General features: G+C 40.0%; 1 protein-coding gene across 6 annotated transcripts in view; it reads left to right on the top strand.

Moving 5' to 3' along the window:
* The window catches only part of PTPN21 (protein tyrosine phosphatase non-receptor type 21), a 78,501-nt gene that overhangs the window by 28,056 nt on the left and 29,556 nt on the right, over nucleotides 1–20,889 (top strand). For all 6 annotated transcript variants that reach the window (XM_020811423.3, XM_020811425.3, XM_020811424.3 and 3 more), the window contains exons 3-10: nucleotides 6,544–6,713; nucleotides 7,550–7,647; nucleotides 12,628–12,695; nucleotides 14,096–14,166; nucleotides 15,995–16,082; nucleotides 16,941–17,029; nucleotides 18,063–18,150; nucleotides 20,523–20,602. In XM_020811423.3, the coding sequence (XP_020667082.1) occupies nucleotides 6,544–6,713; nucleotides 7,550–7,647; nucleotides 12,628–12,695; nucleotides 14,096–14,166; nucleotides 15,995–16,082; nucleotides 16,941–17,029; nucleotides 18,063–18,150; nucleotides 20,523–20,602 (752 nt within the window). The remainder of the gene's footprint in view (nucleotides 1–6,543; nucleotides 6,714–7,549; nucleotides 7,648–12,627; nucleotides 12,696–14,095; nucleotides 14,167–15,994; nucleotides 16,083–16,940; nucleotides 17,030–18,062; nucleotides 18,151–20,522; nucleotides 20,603–20,889) is intronic.

Genomic DNA, 20,889 nt, shown 5'->3' with positions numbered 1-20,889 from the left:
CACCTGATAGAGCGCTGTAGTTTCCGATATGTTTGTTATGAATCCATGATTTCTGCATCTCTGGTCTCATAGATCTGAGCAAATTTGCTTATATTTGAGAGTCTGGCTGTTGCATCCTATACCAGATCTGTTCTATTTTATAATTTAGCATTCTGATTTAAGTGTGGCATTCCCTACTCTCTATTTTCTGTGCCATGCTGCCACTGTGAATACTCTTGTTTGGAAACCAAACCTGGTTCAAATCTGTGAAGGGAGTATGTTCTGTTTTCTTTCTAACTTGTTTTGTACTGGCACCTATTGAGTGGTTTTGACTGTTGAACATTAAAAATCCATAGATATAGGTATTTCTGGTGTTCACTGTATCTTCAACTGTGTGTATACCAAGGCTTACACACATAGTTCAGTGAACAGTAAAGTACTGCTATAGGACTTTAATACCTGCGAGTATGAGGAAGCCAATCTGTCCTAGCATTTTTAAGGTCCTCATAAAAGTAGCTTGCATTCTGCAGATATATGTCCTCTTTTCTGGTTGCTATTGGAAATGTCTGTAAGACTGATGAAGGACAGAGATGTGTGTTTGTGCGTGAAACAATACATCACAGCCTTTCCATTGTTTTCCTGTCTTGAGAGATAATTGGGCATCTCTCTGTCAATTGAACTCAAGGCTGCTTGTGAATGTGTTGAGGGGTTTCTTTCCTGGTTGCCATTGCTAATCCTTCTGCTCCATCCATGGCTGCTACAGGGTCAATCAGTCAACCCCTAGCAGCTGGTGTTTTGCATTACTATTATGAAGTAATCTGTTATGAGCTTTCAGCTGTGCTAAAGTAATGCACAGATATCATAACCATATTGGGGAACAGTGTGTTCCCCGTTTTAAGAAGCAGAGGTTTAAGAAGAACTCCAACCTTTAGATTTCATTACCAGTTGAACTAGTCAGTTATAGCTCAGGGGTCTGCCAGAACTGCAATTTTATACCATTTAGGAAAGTCTTATAATAACATGGTGGCGCTGTGGGCTAAACCACAGAAGCCTGTGCTGCAGGGTCAGACCAAGCAGTCGTGAGATCGAATCCACGCAGCGGAGTGAGCTCCCGTTGCTTGTCCCAGCTCCCGCCAACCTAGCGGTTCGAAAGCATGCAAATGCAAGTAGATAAATAGGGACCACCTCGGTGGGAAGGTAACAGCGTTCTGTGTCTAAGTCGCACTGGCCATGTGACCACAGAAGATTGTCTTCAGACAAACGCTGGCTCTATGGCTTGGAAACGGGGATGAGCACCGCCCCCTAGAGTCGAACACGACTGGACAAAAATTGTCAAGGGGAACCTTTACCTTTTACCTATAATAACTATGCTTTAACTTTAAATAATTCTATAACTTTAAGACACACTTGTATTGTTCCATTTAGAATGCCATCTCATGTCAGCTTTGCTTATTTTTCAAAATATTGTTTATATTATTCTGAGGAATCCTTTTTGCCTAACTGTTCTCCCCCCCCCACAATAGATGTCACTGATACAATATATTTTGCATTAGTTCAGGATTGAGCATCCCCTCTCCTAAATTCTTACAGGACCCTTAAGTGTACAAAAAAAGGTTACTATTTCTTGGACACATAACAAAGAGGGCAATTAGCTGGAACCTAATTGAGTACAAAATCTACAGTCTGTTTCTCTCTAGGGTTGATTCATTGCCCGGAGGTTGAACGATGAGTAAGTTTCTAAAATAAATAAATCTCACTACAGTGTTAATCTCAGAAGCTTAACATATTTCAAGAGTTATGTCATGTCGTTTCTGTAGGGTTGGGTAGTCTGATAGCACATGGCTTTAGACATGATTAAAAAGTAATTTGCTTTTAGCCCATTCAGCATCAGAGTTCTGGGATGCCTGAAAACCTCCCAAGAGTTCACAAAGCTAAATACACACTTGCAGTCATATATGTCAAGTGAAGAAAACATATTTTAAAATTATAATTATCATTTTGTAATATTACAATGTATTATTTATTTAAAATATTTTTATCCCACCTTTCTCCTTAAAATGGACCTAAGGCGGCTTACATCATTAAAAAGACAGTATTCAAAAGCTAAAAACAGTAAGAGTACAAATAATAAAAAAGGATTTAAAAAGTATTATATTAAAAATGGTACATAAAACCAATACCTAAATATATTCTTAAACATATACGCAACATATACTAAAACATATTTAAACAAGAGACCATGGCCCTTGCATGTGACCATGATTGGGGGGGGGGACTGTTCTATTGCTGTTCTACCCACCCATCTCTGTGATGCCTAGCCCGACAGAGTCGTGCAAGACTCGAGAGCAAGCACCTCTTTGTGAGAAGTTATGCCAATATACGTATCACCCACTCTTGTTGTCGGACCCATAAAAGGGGTGTCAAAAGGAGATGGGAAAGAAATGCTAAACGTGCTTTAGCTAATGGAGAAAATGCACCGTTTAGGAAAAGCATGTGATAAAATCTATCCTTATTTCTGCATGGGAGGAAAGGAACAAAGTTCTCACAACCTGATATGAAGCAGATGGAAGAAGAAACCACAAGGGGGGTTTAAAAAAAGCAGGAAAATCTATCAAGGCTCTTCCAGATGGAACATTTATTTTCCATAGTGTATGAAGTTTGTTGCCGATGTTATATTGTTGCCACTATCTACCTGACACAAGTCTTGGTGGAAAGCGTTACATTTAAGTGGGTGTCTTTTGCCTTTCCTAAATCAATGCCTTTCTTTGAATGGGACCAGTCTACTGATAATCTGAGAATCACATCTATACTGCGTTCCATGGTTTACTGAAAAATGGCAGAGGATACTTTTTGTCCCCATATGCGATATAACTATTGTCTCTTTCTCTTTTAATTTTATTTATATATTTATTAATTATTATTATTTTGGTTTGCAGACTTTGTGTCAAAGTAAAGACAAGAGGATAAATAAGATTCTAGTGTCCCTGTGAGGTTATGGACGTTTTATAGAAACAAGAGCAGTGTTTGGACACACTGTTGCTGCAGTTTATAGGATTCTACATTTGTAGTCTTCCCCCACCCCGTGTCATAAATCCTCCTTCTTTTGAACTGGAGCTCCAGATTAAATTATCTTGCTTATTTTGAGTTTACTTATTTGCTTTCTTCACACAAATCCCCCCCCTTTTAAACATATCTTTTGGATTTATTAAGCGACTGATCTTTGGTGCCAGCATGACAACAGAAGCTATCACTCAAACACCAAGAAGTTTCAATGGCCAGTTCTATTGTGGCAGGATTCTGAAAAAGATTAGTGGTAACCCACATTTGTTGCTATAACAGGCAAGCCAGCTAAATGCATTAAGTACCTGGGCAGACAGAGATCACTTGCAGTGACAACAGAGAGCTGTAAGGAGCATTGTCATAAACTCACCCAGGATCTAGCTCCAGTCACTCCTGAAATGTATGTTGTAATTTTTGTTTGAAGGGTCTTGTGAACTCAAAGTCCCTGCCAGTAAAATAAGGTGCACAATGTATGCCTGTGTAATCCACTGCTCTGGTCTGCTTTTCTTCAGATAAACTGATGTGTGGAGGTTTGAGGGGGAAGAGCTGAGGAAGATGCTGTAAAGGTGCAGAATGGTCAAGAGTACAGATGGGCAGAAGCCACTTCATCCCAGTTCGTAAAGCTGCTGCCCCCCCTTTCCTGCCTCCTCTGGCTCAATCAGCCACTCACCAAGCCCTGCGTGCGAGGCTTCCTGCACCTCCTGCACTGATCTTCCAGTCCCGGCAGGAGCTCAGGCTTCTCTGCCCCGCCCTCTTGGCTGATCGCCCACTCAGGCAAAAGGGCGGGGCAGAGAAGTCTGCGCTCTTGCTGGTGACTGGGAGATTCGCCGCGGAGGTGGGAAAAGCAAGCAAGCTGGGTCTGGTGAGTGGCTGGTTGGCTGATGAGGCAGGGGGTGGGAGCATCAGCACCTGTGCTGCCACCTTGATGAACTGGTTCGTGCCCATCTCTAGTCAAGGAGCTGCACAGGAGGCAAATTTATAATATTCGAGTCTCTAGCTTAGAAAAAAGGACAAAAGGAAGGAGGGAATGATAGAGATATGGTTATTTATAGTATGGAGAAAACTGGCAGGAAGAAGATTTTCTTGTAATGCTAGGACCCAGGGTTATCCAATGAAACTGAATTGTGGGAGATTTAGGACAGAAGGTAAGAGATTTGTAACTGATTTGTAAAAGTTTACTTCTGTTCACATGCAAAAACACAAAGGCACAAACCCACACTGCTCTTGTCAGGTAGGATTGACCAGGAGGTTACCCGAGTGTTCTTTACTCCAGGGTAGTACAGCCACCATCTGGACTTTGAGCCTTGTTGCGCAGTGGTTAAACTGCTGTATTGCAGCCAAAACTGCACTCATGACCAAGGGTTCAATCCCAGGTAGCTGGCTGAAGGTACACTCAGCCTTCTATCATCCTGAGGTCGGTAAAATGAATACTGGGTTTTCTGGGGGGGGGGCAATGTGTAGCCTGCATAATTACCTTGTAAACTACCCAGAGAGTGCTTGAAGCATTGTGGGGCGGTATATAAGCAGCACGCTTTGGTTTTAAGTCCAGAGGTCAGCAACATACGGAATATAGAGATACATGTAGACCTCCTCCTGTTTTTTAGTTTCCTGATCCCCACCCCCACCTCTGTTGTTGAAATTTGATGGGAGGCATATGGCAGTAAAAACTAAAGTGGATGGAGTGATGGATTAGGATTCAAGAGACTTGGGTTCAAATCTCTGCCTGGCCATAGAAATTCACTGAGGAAGTACTGATAAAATCACTCCTTAAACATCTCACTTAACCTTGAAAGCCTTATTAGAGTTGCTGTGAATTGGTTCCAATTTGACGGTGTATAACAGTGCCTTCTTATTTATTTATTTATTTGATTTATACCCCACCCATCTGGCCTATAAGACCACTCTAGGCGACTTATCATGCCAGCTGTTCTTAGCTTTTGGCTGGCCAGAGACTTGGGACCTAGTTGGGGATTTTCAGAGTTGAAATTTGTAGGGCCAACAGTTGAGAACTGCTATGCTAGATAATGGCACTGGGAGCTTTTGGTCCCAGATAGAGTCCCTTAAAAGAAAAAAAGAGGTAGGGGATCACCAGGATGTGTTACATTACATAAACATTGAGAGGGGGATAATGTCTAGCATGAGACTATTTGGGAAGGAGTGCAGAATCAAGAGGGCAAAACACATGGTTTACATCCTCACGGACCCAGGTTTAACCCTTAGCCTTTCCATTTTAAAAGGAATTAAAAGGGTAGATTCCTGTGAACACCTGAAGAAGTGTCTTTAAGGGAAGAGTAATTTGATAATAGAATAAGTTACCTGGAAAAGTTGTGAGCTTTGTTTCAGTGGAGGCCTGTAAACAGAAGCAGCCATCTTTTGGGGAAGCTCTGTGTCTGGAGTTGCTGTATCCAGAAGGAAATTGAACCAGTAGGAAAGTTCCCCTCCAACTCTGAGAACAGTATAGGGATTTTTTTAAAAAAAAAAAAACACCAGCAGAAGACACCTTAATTTTCATTCCAGAGACTGTGCCATTTTTCGAGAGGTCAAGGGACTGATTACATCACCCACAGGACCTCAGAGGCCTGTTTGTTCCCTAAACCAGGGGTCCCCAACCCCCGGTCTGCAGACCACTCCCAGTCCATGGCCTTGCCAGGATCGGTCTGCGGAGACAGATCTGTCCCCCACATGCACAGATGCATTCACACCCTCCCACTCACGCACGAACCTTCTCCCATACACATGGCTCCTCCCACGGGTCGTCCCATGCATGCACAGCCCCTCACTCAGCCCCTCCCACACACATGCCCTGTCCCACGCACACACAGCCCCTCCCACGCCCCCATGGATGCACACACACACATGGTAAACCTGTCTGTGGAGACAAAAAGGTTGGGAACCACTGTCCTAAACCACTTCCAGACTTAATTTTTTAAAGATATCCTGAAATTATCCATTGCACCCTCTAGAGACCACAACTGGCCATTTCAGGATTTTCCTCTCATAAGAAAAGAGTGAGGTGGTTGTAGTTCAGTGGGTTGCAGTGCTTAACTGTGGAGCCAGGGGCCAGAGGTTTGAGTCCCCACTGTGCTTCCTGGGTGGGGTGGGGGCGACTGAGTTCACCTGGATCAGGGTTGGCTGATGGAATTTATATGCCTTGCTAGCAATCTGACTGCGGGTCACCTGCATGGTGCCAAAGAACTACCGAAGACTGGTAAACCACTTATGAGTACTTTATACCTAGAAAACCTTGAGAGATTCCTGTTAAGTTGCAATTAAATTTATGGCACATGACAATGACAATAGTATAGTAAATAAGTTATAAATCGAGACCCAGTATGAAATTGTTTAGTCTCTTAAATCTCTTAATTATCTCTGAAACCTGAAGAGAGTAAGATGAGCTTTATACGGTATGCACGTCTTTCTGTTTCTGAAAGTTTCCTTTTTTGATTTTTAAAATATCTACCATGCCTCTTTTCATCTTTTTCTCTTTGCATATTCTCCTTTTAGATCATCTACTTTAGCCTTTGGTATTTCAACAAGCAGAACCAGCGCCGATGGGTAGACCTGGATAAACCTCTCAAAAAACAACTGGATAAATATGCATTGGAACCAACTGTATTCTTTGGGGTGGTGTTTTATGTGCCTTCTGTCTCTCAACTTCAGCAGGAGATTACCAGGTGAGTGCTGGAATCATAAATATAATATCCTGAAACGTATAGAACAAACAAAGTCTAGTTACTGGTTTGTGAAGTTTCTGGGCTTTTAGTGAGCCTCCACATAGCTGTCCATGTGGATTGGATCAAAAGTCCATCTAGTCAGTTGTCCTGTTTTTTTAAGGAAGAACAATTAGAAATCTCTGGGAATCCCGAAAGCAGGGCTTGAAGGAACACCTCTGGTGTTGCTGCCCAGTATATAATATTTAGTGGGAAAATGGAATATTGTAATTCTGTTCAGTCACCATCAGAGCTGACCCTCTCTTTTTTCAGGGTTGTGAAAGTATTCAGTCTCCACGGGGACACAGATCCACATAGTAGACTCTGATGTAGCCAAATGGGTCTCAATAGGCTACAGTCAACATACCCCCTAACTTTCAGCTCAGCTGAGTGGGGCTCTACTTCTCTTGCGCACAGCTTTCCCGCTGCATGCGCATGTGACTCCACCCCCCCCATGCAGGGTTCCGTCATGACCAGAACCTAACACAATCGCTGCATGGAGGAGGAAGACAGCTGTGCAGAGGGAGGCAGAGGCAAGTGTGTGCGCGCGCTAGAGGGAACCTTGGCTGCAATATTATGCTGAGGTTCTTCTTGCTTGAAGATATTCCAGTGTGATCAAAGTATTATACATTTATATCAATGAAAACAAAAAGTCCAGATTGGCTAATACAATCTAAATTGGTGAATAACAGAGATGCAGGTTTTTTATATATACTCCCAGGCTACAGTATATTTCTTTGTGTCTGTGCTGTTGTGAAACAGAAGTAATGGAAAAACAAACACATGTTCATTTTTCATAGATATCAGTATTATTTGCAGTTGAAGAAAGATATCTTAGAAGGAAACATTCCTTGCACGTTTGAGCAAGCGATTCATCTGGCTGGCTTAGCTGTTCAAGGTAAAATGCTCTGTTGCAGCCATGTTTGAGTGACTTTAAGAGTAAGAAATTTGTGCCACTGCCTGAATGCACACTTTAGAGAAGCTTTATACCCAATAGGTTACCAACACTCTTTCCCCAAAAGTATTATTTTCTGTGGAATAATCTAAACAAGACCAAGAAGAATTCACAATAAGAGGAGCATCCTGTTTCCCCTGCTGGCCAAGCAGATGGCCGTAGGAAGCTTACAAGCGGGACAAGAAGCAGTAGAATCTTTCCAGCTGTTTCTGCAGGACAGTATTAATTTACAGGCCTACTGCCTCCAGTCCTGGAGATGGCATACGAATCATTGTGACTAGTAGTATAGGTAAAAGTACAATAGAAATAAGAAGTTATTTAAAAAACAATAATGTGGTGGCCCCTTAAAGACTAACTTCTGTATTTTTTTCAATGTGATCTTTCCTGGACAAATTCACTTCATCAGGCATAACTGTAACTGATGATAGTCTTCTTCATGAATTTGTCTGGTCTTCCTTAGGAGATGTCCATATTGACAGCCTTCATCTTGTTGCTGCGGATTCTGCAGTTTAACCTTGCTATGTGAGGAAGTATTTTTTATTTGTCTTGAATCTTCCACTTTTCAGCTTCATTCAAAGATCCTGTGTTCCTGTATTACAATAAAGGGATTGATGATGCTTTATTCTGCACATTCTGCCCAATTTTGTACTCCTTACATATAATACTTTAAAAGAAACTTAAAATGTCAAAAGTTATACCCTTTTCTCATAGGGGAGTTGTGCCAGCCCCTTGATCATTTTCTGGTTGCTCTTTTCTTGTTTGTGTCACTGGTTCCCAGTTATATCCAGTTGTTCTTGGACTGCAGGGTCCTCAAAATATAGCAGAATCACTCCTATGTCTTATATGTTGTTATGTGCTGTCAAGTTGTTTCTTACTTATGACTGCTCCATAGGTGACTTCAAAAAAGAGCTCTGGTGAACAGCTTTGTTAAGCTCCTGCAAACTTGATGCTGTAACTCTTTTATGGAGTTGATCCAGCTCTTATTTACTTTTGTCTTTTCCTGTTGATTTCAGCTTTTCCAAGCATTATTCTCTTTTTCAGTGAACCTTGTCTTTTTATGGTGTACCCAAAGTATTATAGCTTCAGTTTGGTCAGTTTTGCTTCTAGAAAGAGATTGATTTGATCTAGAACCCACTTGTTTCTTTTTCTGCTGGTTGATGAGATCTATAAAATTATCCTCCAATGGCACATTTCAAATGAATCATTTTCCCTGTCAGCTTTCTTCACTGTCTAGCTTTTACATCTGTATACATAGAAATCAGGAATACAATAGTATAGATACTTTCCATCTTGGTTTCTGGTAATACATCCTTGTGCTTAAGGATCTTTTTTAGTTCCTTCATAACCATTCTTCCATGTCTTAGCCTTCTGATTTCTTGGTTGCACTCTCTACTTGGATTGATGCTTGAACCAAGGTATAGGAAACCTTTAACGTTGTTTACCGTATATTTCACTCCATAAGATGCACTTCCCCTCCCCCACAATGTGGGAGGAAAGTGTGTGCGTCTTATGGAGCGAATACTGTAAAACAGCGCTCCCCAGGGCCCCATGGGGATGGGGTGAGCTCAGAAGGGTCCTTGAAGGCGCACTAGGACCCTTTGGAGGCTCCCCAGCCCCCCCCCCATGGGGCCAGTGATGACAAAATCACCACCTTCTGGGACTCTTTTAAGGCTTGGGAAGCCTCAGAAGAGTCCAGGAAGGTGGTGATTTCGCCCCCTCTGGCCCTGCGGGGGGGTTGGGTGAGCCAACAAAGTGTCCTAGGGTGTGTTCCAGGACCCTTTGGAGGCTCCCCCAGCCCCCCTGCAGGGCCAGAGGGGGTGAAATTGCCATCTTCCGGGACTCTTTTGAAGCTTCGCAAGCCTTAAAAGAGTCTCAGAAGGTGGTGATTTCGTTGCCACAAGCCCTGCGGGGGGGCAGGTGGAGCCTCGGAAGGGTCCTGGAACACACCCTAGGACCCTTTGGAGGCTACCCCGCCCCCCCGTGGAACCAGCGGGGGCGAAATCGGCAACTTCTGAGACCGTTCTGTGGCTTCCTAAGCCTCAGAAGGGTCCTGGAAGCTGGTGATTTGGTTCCCCCTTGGCCCCGTGGGGGAGGGAGCCTCTGAAAGGTCCTGGAATGCACTCTCGGACCCTTTGGAGGCTTCCCCCACCCCTGCTGGCCCAGCAGGCCGAAATTCCCAGATTATTTTTTTCCTGTTTTCTTTCCCTAAAGATTTGATGTGTCTTATGGAGCGAAAAATACGGTACGTTGTTATGCAGTTCTTCTGTTTTTGTCTTCTTAATATTCAATTGTTTTAAGAGGTTTTGGAAATGTTACAATTCTCTATGTACGGTTTTATTTTTTGCTAGCAGAAATACATTATTATATAGTAAACCAAGATTTTAAATAGGCTATGGAAAGAAATAATTCACTCTGTGCTTTACAGATTATTATAGACTAATTTTATTATCTGGCCTTTGTATGAGAATATTCATTTGATCACTTTCCTGCTTATTTATATTTATTTAGATCTTAGATGTTAACTGTTTCTAACAGTGAGTTTACATTGCACATTTTCTTTTACAGAAAGAATGAATATTCAACTATACCCCTGCTTTTGTACTTTCTTTTTTAACTTTCATTAGAATCCATTTCAAGTCATTGCTGCTTTCTACCAATAATCTGATGTCATCTGTATATCTTAAATTATTGATGTGTCTTCCACCAATTTTTACTCCTTTCTTCTTCTGTATCTAATTTAGGTTTCTGTGTGTTATATTGTGCATATGTATCAAACAGATACAGACCAAACCTTTGCCCAAGGGAAACCACTCTGTTTCTCAATATTCTTTCCTAACAGTAGGAAAGAATATTGTCCATAATGGACAATTGCATCAGGGCAATCAAATGTTGAGTTATATCCATTTCTTTTACAACAAACCATAGCTTCTCATGATCCTCATAGTCAAAGGGTTTGCTGTGATTTTCTTCTGAATTTTTTATGTGCTCCAGTTAGCTAGCATCTATTTACAACACAATCTATAGTGCCTCTCACTTTTCTAAATTCAGCTTGAACATTAGGCACTCTCTCTCCATTTGTGATCGATGTATTTGTTGCAAAACCTTGAGCATCAGTTTGCTTCCATGGGAAAGTAATGCAGTGTTCTCTGTACATAACTTAAATGGCATAATTTATCTACTGGAGTTTCCGTTACATAAATTACAAATGGGGCTTGAAATAAAAATGGAGTGCCACTGTGTATGATGCTAGTCTCTCCATTCCATCTCCTCAACCCCCTCGCTGCCTGGCGAGTATGCATTTTCTGATTCCTGAGAGCGCTCAGTCTTCATTGGCCTATTTAATGGGGTTCCTCTGCACTTAGAGGTTTCTTGCTTAAGACTTTTTATTTTTGTACTTTCATAAATTTTGAAAATCCCTTCAAACTGTCTGTTCTTCTCTCAATCTTGGATTAAAAAGAAGAAAAGAAAAGAAAGATAACGTTTTTCTGAGAGAAGGGAAAGAGGGGACTGGAAAAATAATCACACACACCGCCCAGCCCCATTTCCCCCCTGGGCCTTCACATCTCTATCCACAGAACTAGCAATGAGATGAACAGTCTGAACATTGAAAACAGAAGGAATTATTGTTTTTTTTTTTTTTTTTTGGTGCAGTTAAATATTTTTGTGGCAGTCATACTATTGTATTTTGTTTCTGTGCTTCTCTTTTTCTTTGCCATGAAAGTACTTTCATCCAGAATACCTTAGGTGTGAAATTTGCACCATTAGAATTCAACTGACTCTTGATCAATTCAGAATAACTGCTTGTAGTAAATGTGTTTCCTAGGGAGTGAACATTCAAAACTATTGCTCTTATTTTTTAAGATGTCTTTGAATAAGTACCTTATACTGTACTCCCTTTGCATGTCTGGCATGTTGGAGGGAAGTATACTTTAATACCTAGGAATTACAATTACATTACTGCAATCTTTAGATTTTGCTGCCTGACATTTTCAGCAAATGTCTGTATGGACTCTGTTCCTTGAACCATAACATTGACATTATCTAATTTTCTCCTATGTTTCCTCAAAAAATAATAATAATGATGATAGCTGATGCAGAGCAGGAGCCTAAATAAGTAGTTCAAACTCTTTTTTCTTTCTTTTTTTTTGAAAATCTGGTTTTGGTTTAACTGCTAGCTGCTTCTTCTCTTTACTTAATGTAAGAGGCTCACTGGATCAGACTAGGAAGCTTTGTAGTTCAACATTCTGTTCTGACAGTGACCAGTCAGATAATTATGGGAAGCCCACAAACAGAATAGAAGGGTAATAATACCCTTCCAAGTTTGTTGCTTCGCAGCTGATACTATGAAGTATGCAGCATTATGGACATTGTGTAGAACTGTCAAAAATACCTGCAATTGGTAGCCTTTGTTTTCTTCAGACACATGGAATAAAATGAAATGCAGAATGAAATGCAGAATAACCACACACCTAAGATTCTTAAAACCAATGAATATTTTGAACATTTTAATTGTGAACTCTGTATTTCATTCTGTATTTCATCTTATTCCATATGTCTGAAGAAGTGGACTTGATCCATGAAAGCCCACATTAAAATATAATAGTTAGTCTTTAAGGCACCACATGTTTTTGCCTTTTTTGGTTTTGTTTTGTTTTGGATTTTGCCTGGTAAACTAGCCATGATTGTGTACAATTCTGTGTCTAGGTGGTAAATCAATGTGTGCCAATCTCCAAGCTTTGTGTTTTATATTATTTCTGAGGCTTGGAGATTATAAGGAACTTCTTTATGTGCTTGACAGATTAGACTGAGGCCTCCTTCTCACTCTTCAAGTAATACTGCATTGTTAACGGTCTGTTAATGTCAAAACACTTTCCAGATTGTTGTAAATACTTAATTCCTGCCTGCTTCCTTTTCATTCCCCAGCTGATTTTGGAGATTATGACCAGTATGAATCACAGGAATTTCTGCAGAGATTTGCCTTGTTTCCTGTGGTAAGAGTAGTTTTCAATTCTTGCAATTCTGCTTTTTAAAGGTTATTATGTAGAAGGAAGAATTAGGAAAATGCCATGTGGTTTATAGGCTTACACAAATACAAGAGTAGGGTGATACCTTTATTGAACCACTAAAAAATCTAATAAATTGCAAGCTAAGCTTAAAATTTGTTTTATTTTTAGTGGTTCAGTAAAGGTGTCACCCTACTCTTGCATGTGTGTAGAAGCAAGAAATTGGTGTGAGGCAACCAGTAATGATATGAAATGATTATTGAGGAAAGTTATGTGACTTAGTGATGATAATGAAGAAGTGACATTGTTAACGATTTTCAGTACCTTGTTTCAATAATAGACTGAGACTATAACAAAAAAGAAAAACACAAAATGAGATGGAGACTTGGAAGGGGAGCCATGAAGATATTTCAAAAGATGCTTAAAAATAAGAGTCTGTTACTAGAGAAGGTCAAGACCATTTAAGTGATGGTATATCCAGTTTCTTTGTATGGATATGAAAATTGGGCAACTAAGAAAGTGGGAAAAGGTGATTCATTTGAAGGCTGAAATCCTGTTGCTTAGCATGGTAGGTTGCACTAGAGTAGGCCCATGGGATCTATGGGGATTTTGTTAGTCAACTCCCCCATAAATTCCCTTGATTCAAATGAGCCTACTCTAGATGCAACTGACGCATCTAATCTCCACTGATTCAGTGAACTTACTACACTAAGCAACAGGATTTCAGTGAGTAAATGGTGTTGGGGAAGAAATTTACAGTTACTAGGAATTATTGAAAAGATGAATAAGAAGGTTATACTGTAGATCAAATCAAGTGTGAATTATCACTAGAAACTAAAATGATTGAATTGAAGCTTTCATACTTTGAGCATATAACCCTTGAAGACAGGACTTAACTGAGAAAGAAAAGTTGAAAATAATATGGAAAAAGGAAAATCTAACCTGGGGTGGATTGACTCAGTAAAGAAAGCCACTATTCTTAATATGCAAGAAGAGCAAGGCTTTTAATGATAGGATATTCTGGAAGTCAATAACCCAAATCTTGTTGCTTACCGTAATAAACTGCACTCAGGTAGACCCATTGAATCAATGGGGATTTGGTGGGTTAACTCCTCTGTACATTTCATTGATTCAAATGAGCTTACTTTAACTGCGACTTCATTTAGTGTAGTAAATTGCAGTTAGAGTGGGCCCAGATGAATCAATGGAACTTACAGAGGAGTTGACTCACTAAATCCGTATGAGTTAAATGGGCCTACTCTAATGTGTTTTACTAAAGAAAGCAACAGGACTTTGGCCACTGAGTCGTAAGAGCTGTAATAGATTTAAATGTATTTGATGGCATATAGGAAAGAAACAAGGCTCATGTCTTTTGTTTCATTTTTCAGGGTTGGTTGCAAGATGAGAAGATCCTGGAGGAAGCAACTCAAAAAGTGGCCTTACTTCACCAAAAGTATAGGTATTGGCCCTGAAATTGTGTCATGGTTTCAGCTCTGACTGTTGCTAGATGTGCATTGCTATGTTGGTGATATAATGCAAGGAATGGCTACAGTCCTGATCCTGTTGTTACACACTAGGATGGACAAACTGAGGGTGCAACTACTCAATGAGAAAAAATGTGAATTCACTCACTGTGAAGTTGCACCAGGAAAAACAGGTTTCTCTGGGTCTAGTTGAATTAATTGGTCACATAAGGAAAATAGTCTAAACAGCCCTGTTTGCAGCTTGTCAACATCACTCTCTTGTAGCCCTGCAGAAAGCATAGCTACAGAAGAACTGATCTATTTAATAAGATGTAAACAAGCAATTTCTTTTTGTTGGTATACTCCTCTTTCTTCATCTGAGCCTTACATCGAAGATGGGATGCAAATCAAAACATAGCCATCAGGGAAATCCTTTACATGAGACTTTAACTATTATTAATGTTGTTATTTGATCAGTTGCCTACTTGCTTCTTTTAAATAGAGCCTCTGCAAAAGGCAATTCATTTTTTAAAAAATCAGCTTTGAGTCCAGTCTGCTTACTCAGGCAAATTGTCAAACAAGAAGATGGGTGATTTGCTGAGCTCAATTGTATCAATGGTAATCTTTTTGAAAGAAGAGCATGTAGGTGATGTCCCGCAGTAGGGAATCAAGGGATTGAGCAAGTGAAGTCCCTCTTGACAGACTTGGTGAGCTTCAGGGTGATTTGGGATAGGAGAATTTGCCACACTGGAGCAAAGCTGTTAAGTTTACATGCTTTCCTTGTAGCTATTAATTAAACATGCTTGGATTGCAGAAGGGCAGAAGGCAAGAAGTAGCTTAAGTCATGCTGGGATCCTTGGGGGAACATTTCTATGCATGTCTGTGTGCACACATGGATACAGGTGTTTGTTTGTGGGTATACACCTTCCACCCTCTCCCTCTAAACATATGTACAGTTTGATCCTGCCTATGTATGGAAAAGCAGTGACAGCACAAAGGAGGGAAATTTTATGAAAGGTACAGAAAGGGCAGTGTGCTTTTCACACGTCTGTGATTAAGGGTGGGATGTGAGGAGGAGGTGCACTGGATCAAGCAATGACACTGACTGAGATGCCAATGGATCCAGTTTTTAGAAAAAGCTAGACACTCCAGTAGGGAAGGCAAAACTACAGATTTGGGGGTGAAAGGGGGCTCTCCGGGCTGATTTACAGTGGTTTTTACATCATGTGGTCAACAGAAAAAATGTAGATATGTTCCCAGCACATTCTCCCCCCCCCTTTTTTTTTTTAGGAATAGCACTAGTGTTTCCCTTGAAACCTAGACTAAAGAGTTAGACTGAGCAGGGTTTCCAATAACCAAACAACCACCTTAAATGATAGATAGATGTCCTAGTTTAATGAATTGCCTTCGTGCCATAAATAGTAGAAACTAGTCACTGAATTGTGAAAGCAAGTAGAGTCTTTCCTCCTTATAATCTGCCTTATCTTGGGCACTACTCTCACATGCATGTAGTTTAGTCACAGCCTTGGGAGGTTGATTTTTGTAGGATTACACGTTTCAGAATTCTTCTGCTGCCATAGCCAAAAGCCAGATGTGCAGGAACCATCCTGAGAGTCATTGTCGAGAAACAAATCATTTCAAGTTCTGAATAATCACACTCATAATTGTTTCTCATGGAAGAAGCAGATTTTTAAGCAATAAAAAGCTAGTCTATGATTGTATTCATATTTATGCTAGGGCACATACTCCCGTGAAAAAAACCCGATTAAAGATTAAACTGTTCAAGGAAATTAGTTAGTAAATGTTATTACTTTTTGTTTTAAGAGGTCTCTTGCCACCTGATGCAGAGATGCTATATATGCAAGAGGTTGAGCGAATGGAAGGTTATGGGGAAGAGAGCTATCCTGCAAAGGTAAACTATGTTTCATTCATAAATTTTATAATACAATAACATGTCTCTTATCTATATTCCATTTCTTTTTTTAACCTTTCTTGTGGCCACCATCTGGACTTTGAGCCTCGTGACGCAATGGTTAAACTGCTGCACTGCAGCCAAAAACTGTACTCACAACCCGGGGTTCAATCCCAGGTAGCCGACTCAAGGTTGACTCAGCCTTCTATCCTTCTGAGGTCGATAAAATGAGTACCCACCTCCCTGCACAGAGGCAATGTGTAGCCTACATAATTAACTTATATACTGCCTAGAGAGTGCTGTAAGCACTATGGTGTGGTACATAAGCAGCACACTTTGCTTTTTTGCCTTTTCTCCATTTTTTACTTTCATCATTTTCATTTTCATTTTTATTTGCTTTCAACGGCAAAATGTTGTTATTAATTATAAAATTAATGTTCTGCAATATCTGAATGTTTACATATCGTATAATATATGAATGTTCAACAGAAAGCTCACATGATAGAAACAGAACAGGGTGTTCAGCATGCAAAATTATGAACTTAAGATATTACAGGTTCTGAATTTAGAAATAAAGTATTTCTTTTATAATGTATTGAGGGGGTTAAAAACTCAGTTGCCTTAAAGGCCCCTTCCAACTCAATTATTCTGAGATTCTATATTATCATCTATTTTATTTAAAATACATTTAGCATTTTATATCACATTTATAAATGTTCACTATCTTATAGTGATGTAATTTTTTTCTGTAAAAAATATGATTTAAATGCAGTTCTTATAGCAGTTGAATATTTGTTCCCCTGCTGTGGAAAAGAAAACATTTGCAAATCTTTTTTATTATGTCTGGCTGATTTTCAGGACAGCCAAGGAAGTGATATATTTGTTGGAGCTTGTCTTGATGGAATCTTTGTGAAGCACAAAAATGGTCGGCCTCCTGTCATATTTAGGTGAGTTTAATATCCTAATAAGATAATATTTTCAAATAGATATTTTCTCTGCTGCAGCCTGGAGGTGGTGGGCAGAGTCTACTTCTCATGTTGGAGCTGCTTTCAGAAACCAAACCAAAGAGGGTGATGTACACATTGACTTCGTATCTGCTCTGCCACCATGTCCACTATATTCCTGTTTCAGTTACTAATTTTTCACAGTGCTCTAGAGCAGTGGGTCCCAAACCTGGGTCCCCAGATGTTTTGGGACTAAAATTCCCGGAAGCTTTTACCACTAGCTTTGCTGGCCAGGATTTCTGGGAGTTGTCGTCCAAGAACATCTGTGGACCCAAGGCTGGGAATAATAGCAAGAACTAAGACAGGAACTGAAACAAGTCATTCTTTTGGACTTTTACTGCGCCCCAGAGTTACATTTCAAAAGTAATCTTAATGAGTGGGAATGGTGCGGCAGTGGTTTCCTGTTACATTTCAATGTTTCTTTTAAAGGACGTTTTTGCAGACATTTTGACAGGAATTGTACATGTTTTGTACTATTTTCTTAGCAATACAGTCTTTTCCAAAGTAGTGAAGACTGAAGAAAAAATAACCAGTAATGCAGTGAGTTATTTCACTGTACCCGCCCAGAGTAGTGCTGTGACACTAATGGGAGCGGGATACAAAATGAATGAATGAACGAATGAACAAACGAATGAATGAACGAACGAATGAATGAATGAATGAGTTTCCAAGCTACTCATCTTGCCTCCCAGTCTCAGCTTTCTAAACATTTTATGACTCCTTGCACAAAGATGAAAGCATATCCAGAAGATAACTAATCAAATCATTCCACCTCTGAGGTGGAACCATAGAGACTCCTTTAAAGGAGAAAGTATTTAAATAAATACATAAGAGTTGCCAGAATGTTCTAGAAATACCAAGAAATAATTTGGCAAACCCATACCGTCTTTCAGACCCATTTAAATGTGATGAAATTATGTGTGAGGCCTTGAGCGTCTGTATTTGTCTCACTTTTCTTTCTCCACCCACTGCATAGGTGGCATGATATCGCTAACATGTCCCACAACAAATCCTTTTTCACACTGGAACTGACAAATAAAGAAGAGACTATCCAGTTCCAAACTGTGAGTGAGTTTTTTCCCTCCTCTATATGTACAAAGGGAAGCCATGCATTTACATGGAGTGTGTACTTGACGGATGTCTAGAACAGATCATTTTGATTTGTATTTCTAGTGTCATTTTCAAATTAGATAAGCAACACAGCTTCCGTTTTAATTTTTTTATTTTTAAAACTATATTTGTAGTAAGCTCAAGAAAGATTTTACAGTGGGGTCTCGACTTACGAACGGCTCGACATACGAACGTTTCGACTTACGAACCGCCCTCATAGGAATATATGGACTCGACTTACGAACTTAGATTCGAGTTACGAACTCTTTTTCCCCCTTTTTTTTAAAGCTAAGTCATCTTAGGTTAAAAGGAAAAAAGAAAAAATATCCCCCTCTAGTGGCAGAAGGTGGAATAGCAGCTTCCAATTAGTTTCTATGGACGAAAAGAGCAGATACGGATTAAATGGTTTTCAATGCATTCCTATGGGAAATGCAGATTCGACTTAAGAACTTTTCGAGCTGAGAACTGCCTTCCAATACGGATTAAGTTCGTAAGTTGAGACCCCACTGTACTCAAATGTTCTTGAATCTCAGATGTTTTTCTCCATCTCCTCATTGGGAAGTAAAACCACCGTAAGGTTGATGGAATGGAAATGCATCCATTTACATATTTCTCATGCTAATCCTAGGCCACTTGTTGTAGGATTTTTTTTCTGTATGAAAACTATTAGTGGATTCATGTTGTTTTATGTGTGGTGGGTATTTTTGTTTGTGTGGCTGTTTTTTGCTCCTGGAATCATGAGTAGAGCTGGTTTGTGAAATAGCATAATAGTAGCCTACAGTAGATTCACTGTGGTTTATGTCCTGCTGGGACTTGGGAACCCTGAGTATTTGGCTGTGGAAACTTATGGGGCACTGGTGGGGCAGTGGTAAACCTCTCCTTGAACTTCTCACATACCTTGGAAACATATCATGGTTGACATAAGTTGGAAAAACGTGAGAGAACATAAAACATGCACATATACACACACAGTCTTTCAGACACAATGTGTAGTTATGCATATAATGAAAGGCATTTTCTGAAAGTTTTGGTCTGAAAGACAGACCCCCACCAAAAAAAAAAAAAAAGGAATTAAAAGAAATGAAAATGGAGAGTAACATATCTAAATACTCTATTACATTCTCCTACTGGGCTCGGGGGGGGGGGGGCAAAGAAAAAACCAATCCAAGAAATAAAATTGATGCAGTGGTACTGGATTATGCATCAAACAGTGGACAAAATGGTTGTTGTGGGTTTTTTGGGCTCTTTGGCCGTGTTCTGAAGGTTGTTCTTCCTAACGTTTTGCCAGTCTCTGTGGCCAGCATCTTCAGAGGACAGCATCTTCAGAGGACCAGAGCACAGAGCACCCATTGGAATGACTTTTTTGCAAATCGCTATAGCGATAACAAAAACTCATCGTTATGAGGATTCGTCATTTAGCGGGGTTGTCGTCTAGTGAGATACCACTGTACTAGTTCCCCTCTGTTCAACACTAGTTAGGAGTCATTTTGAGTACAGCGTCCATTTCTGGACACCACATTTTAAGAAGGATGCAAACAACCTGGAGCAAGTTCAGAGGAGGGCAGCAAATTTGATCAGGGGATTGGAAACCAGGCACTATGAAGAGAAACTGAAAGAATTGGGCATGTTTAGCCTTGAGAAAAGAAGACTGAGCGAAGATATGAGAGCATTCTTCAAATAATTAAAAAGTTGGAGAAGCAGTGTGTGTTTTCAGTTATTCCAGAGTGCAGGACACTATGATGCTTTGTCTGCTGACTTGTTTAATATCTTATTTGTAGTTGTTGTTCTTATTGCAAGCCTCTCAGAGTAGTGACCTGGCTACTAAATTTAACGAACGAACGAAAGATAGAAAGATGGACTCAAATTAGACTTAAGCTGAATATCAGGAAACACTTCCTAACTATTAGAGCAGCAAGACAAAGTAACCAATTGCCTCAGGAGGTGATGAGCGCTCCAGTACTGGAGGAATTAAAGAGAAAGTTAGAAAACCGTCTGCAAGATATATTTTGATTTTGATCTTGGCATTGATCAGAGGGTTGTACTTGATGGCTTTATAGGTACCTTTCAACTCCATTATTCTGCACTGCTTTGCTTAGCTGTGTGAATCCAACATATGAAGTTCCAAGCTGCCCAACATTTTTATATGAACGGATATTATACAATGTGTTGCCTACATGTAGTTAACTTAGTTTCTTTATGACTGAGATACAGGAGGAAGACAGGCCAAGGTGCTTTAGGAATTTAATCCTATAAATCTGCTCCATAGAAATGTGATGTCAATTTAACTGTAATCTGACCATCTATCCAACTTTGTGTTATCTGACAGGAAGATATGGAAACTGCAAAATATGTATGGCGAATGTGTGTGGCCAGGCACAAATTCTATAGACTAAATAAATGCAGCCTGTAAGTACAACCACCATGTGGTTTCTTTCATATTCACTCTAAATTTCTGTTCTGAGCATGTTGAGAGCCTTTTCCTCAGAATGGTTTATGTAGGAAATATTTTGCAGTGTACAAACAGAATCCTCTTCTGAGGTTGTGGAATTCTTGGTGCCCAATCTGAGATTAATGATTTGGTTGCAATCAACCATGGGAAAACATATTGCATTGCTTTCTGGAGCTTTGCACAAGAGATGGCAGACGTACTTCTGCCTTGTGATGCTATAGTGTTGTTTTTGGGTTTGTTACAT

Source organism: Pogona vitticeps, chromosome 1 (genome assembly GCF_051106095.1).
Source record: "Pogona vitticeps strain Pit_001003342236 chromosome 1, PviZW2.1, whole genome shotgun sequence".
Lineage (NCBI taxonomy): Eukaryota > Metazoa > Chordata > Lepidosauria > Squamata > Agamidae > Pogona > Pogona vitticeps.
The sequence above is the reverse complement of the archived record's forward strand: the minus strand, read 5'-3'. Positions and strand labels throughout refer to the sequence as shown.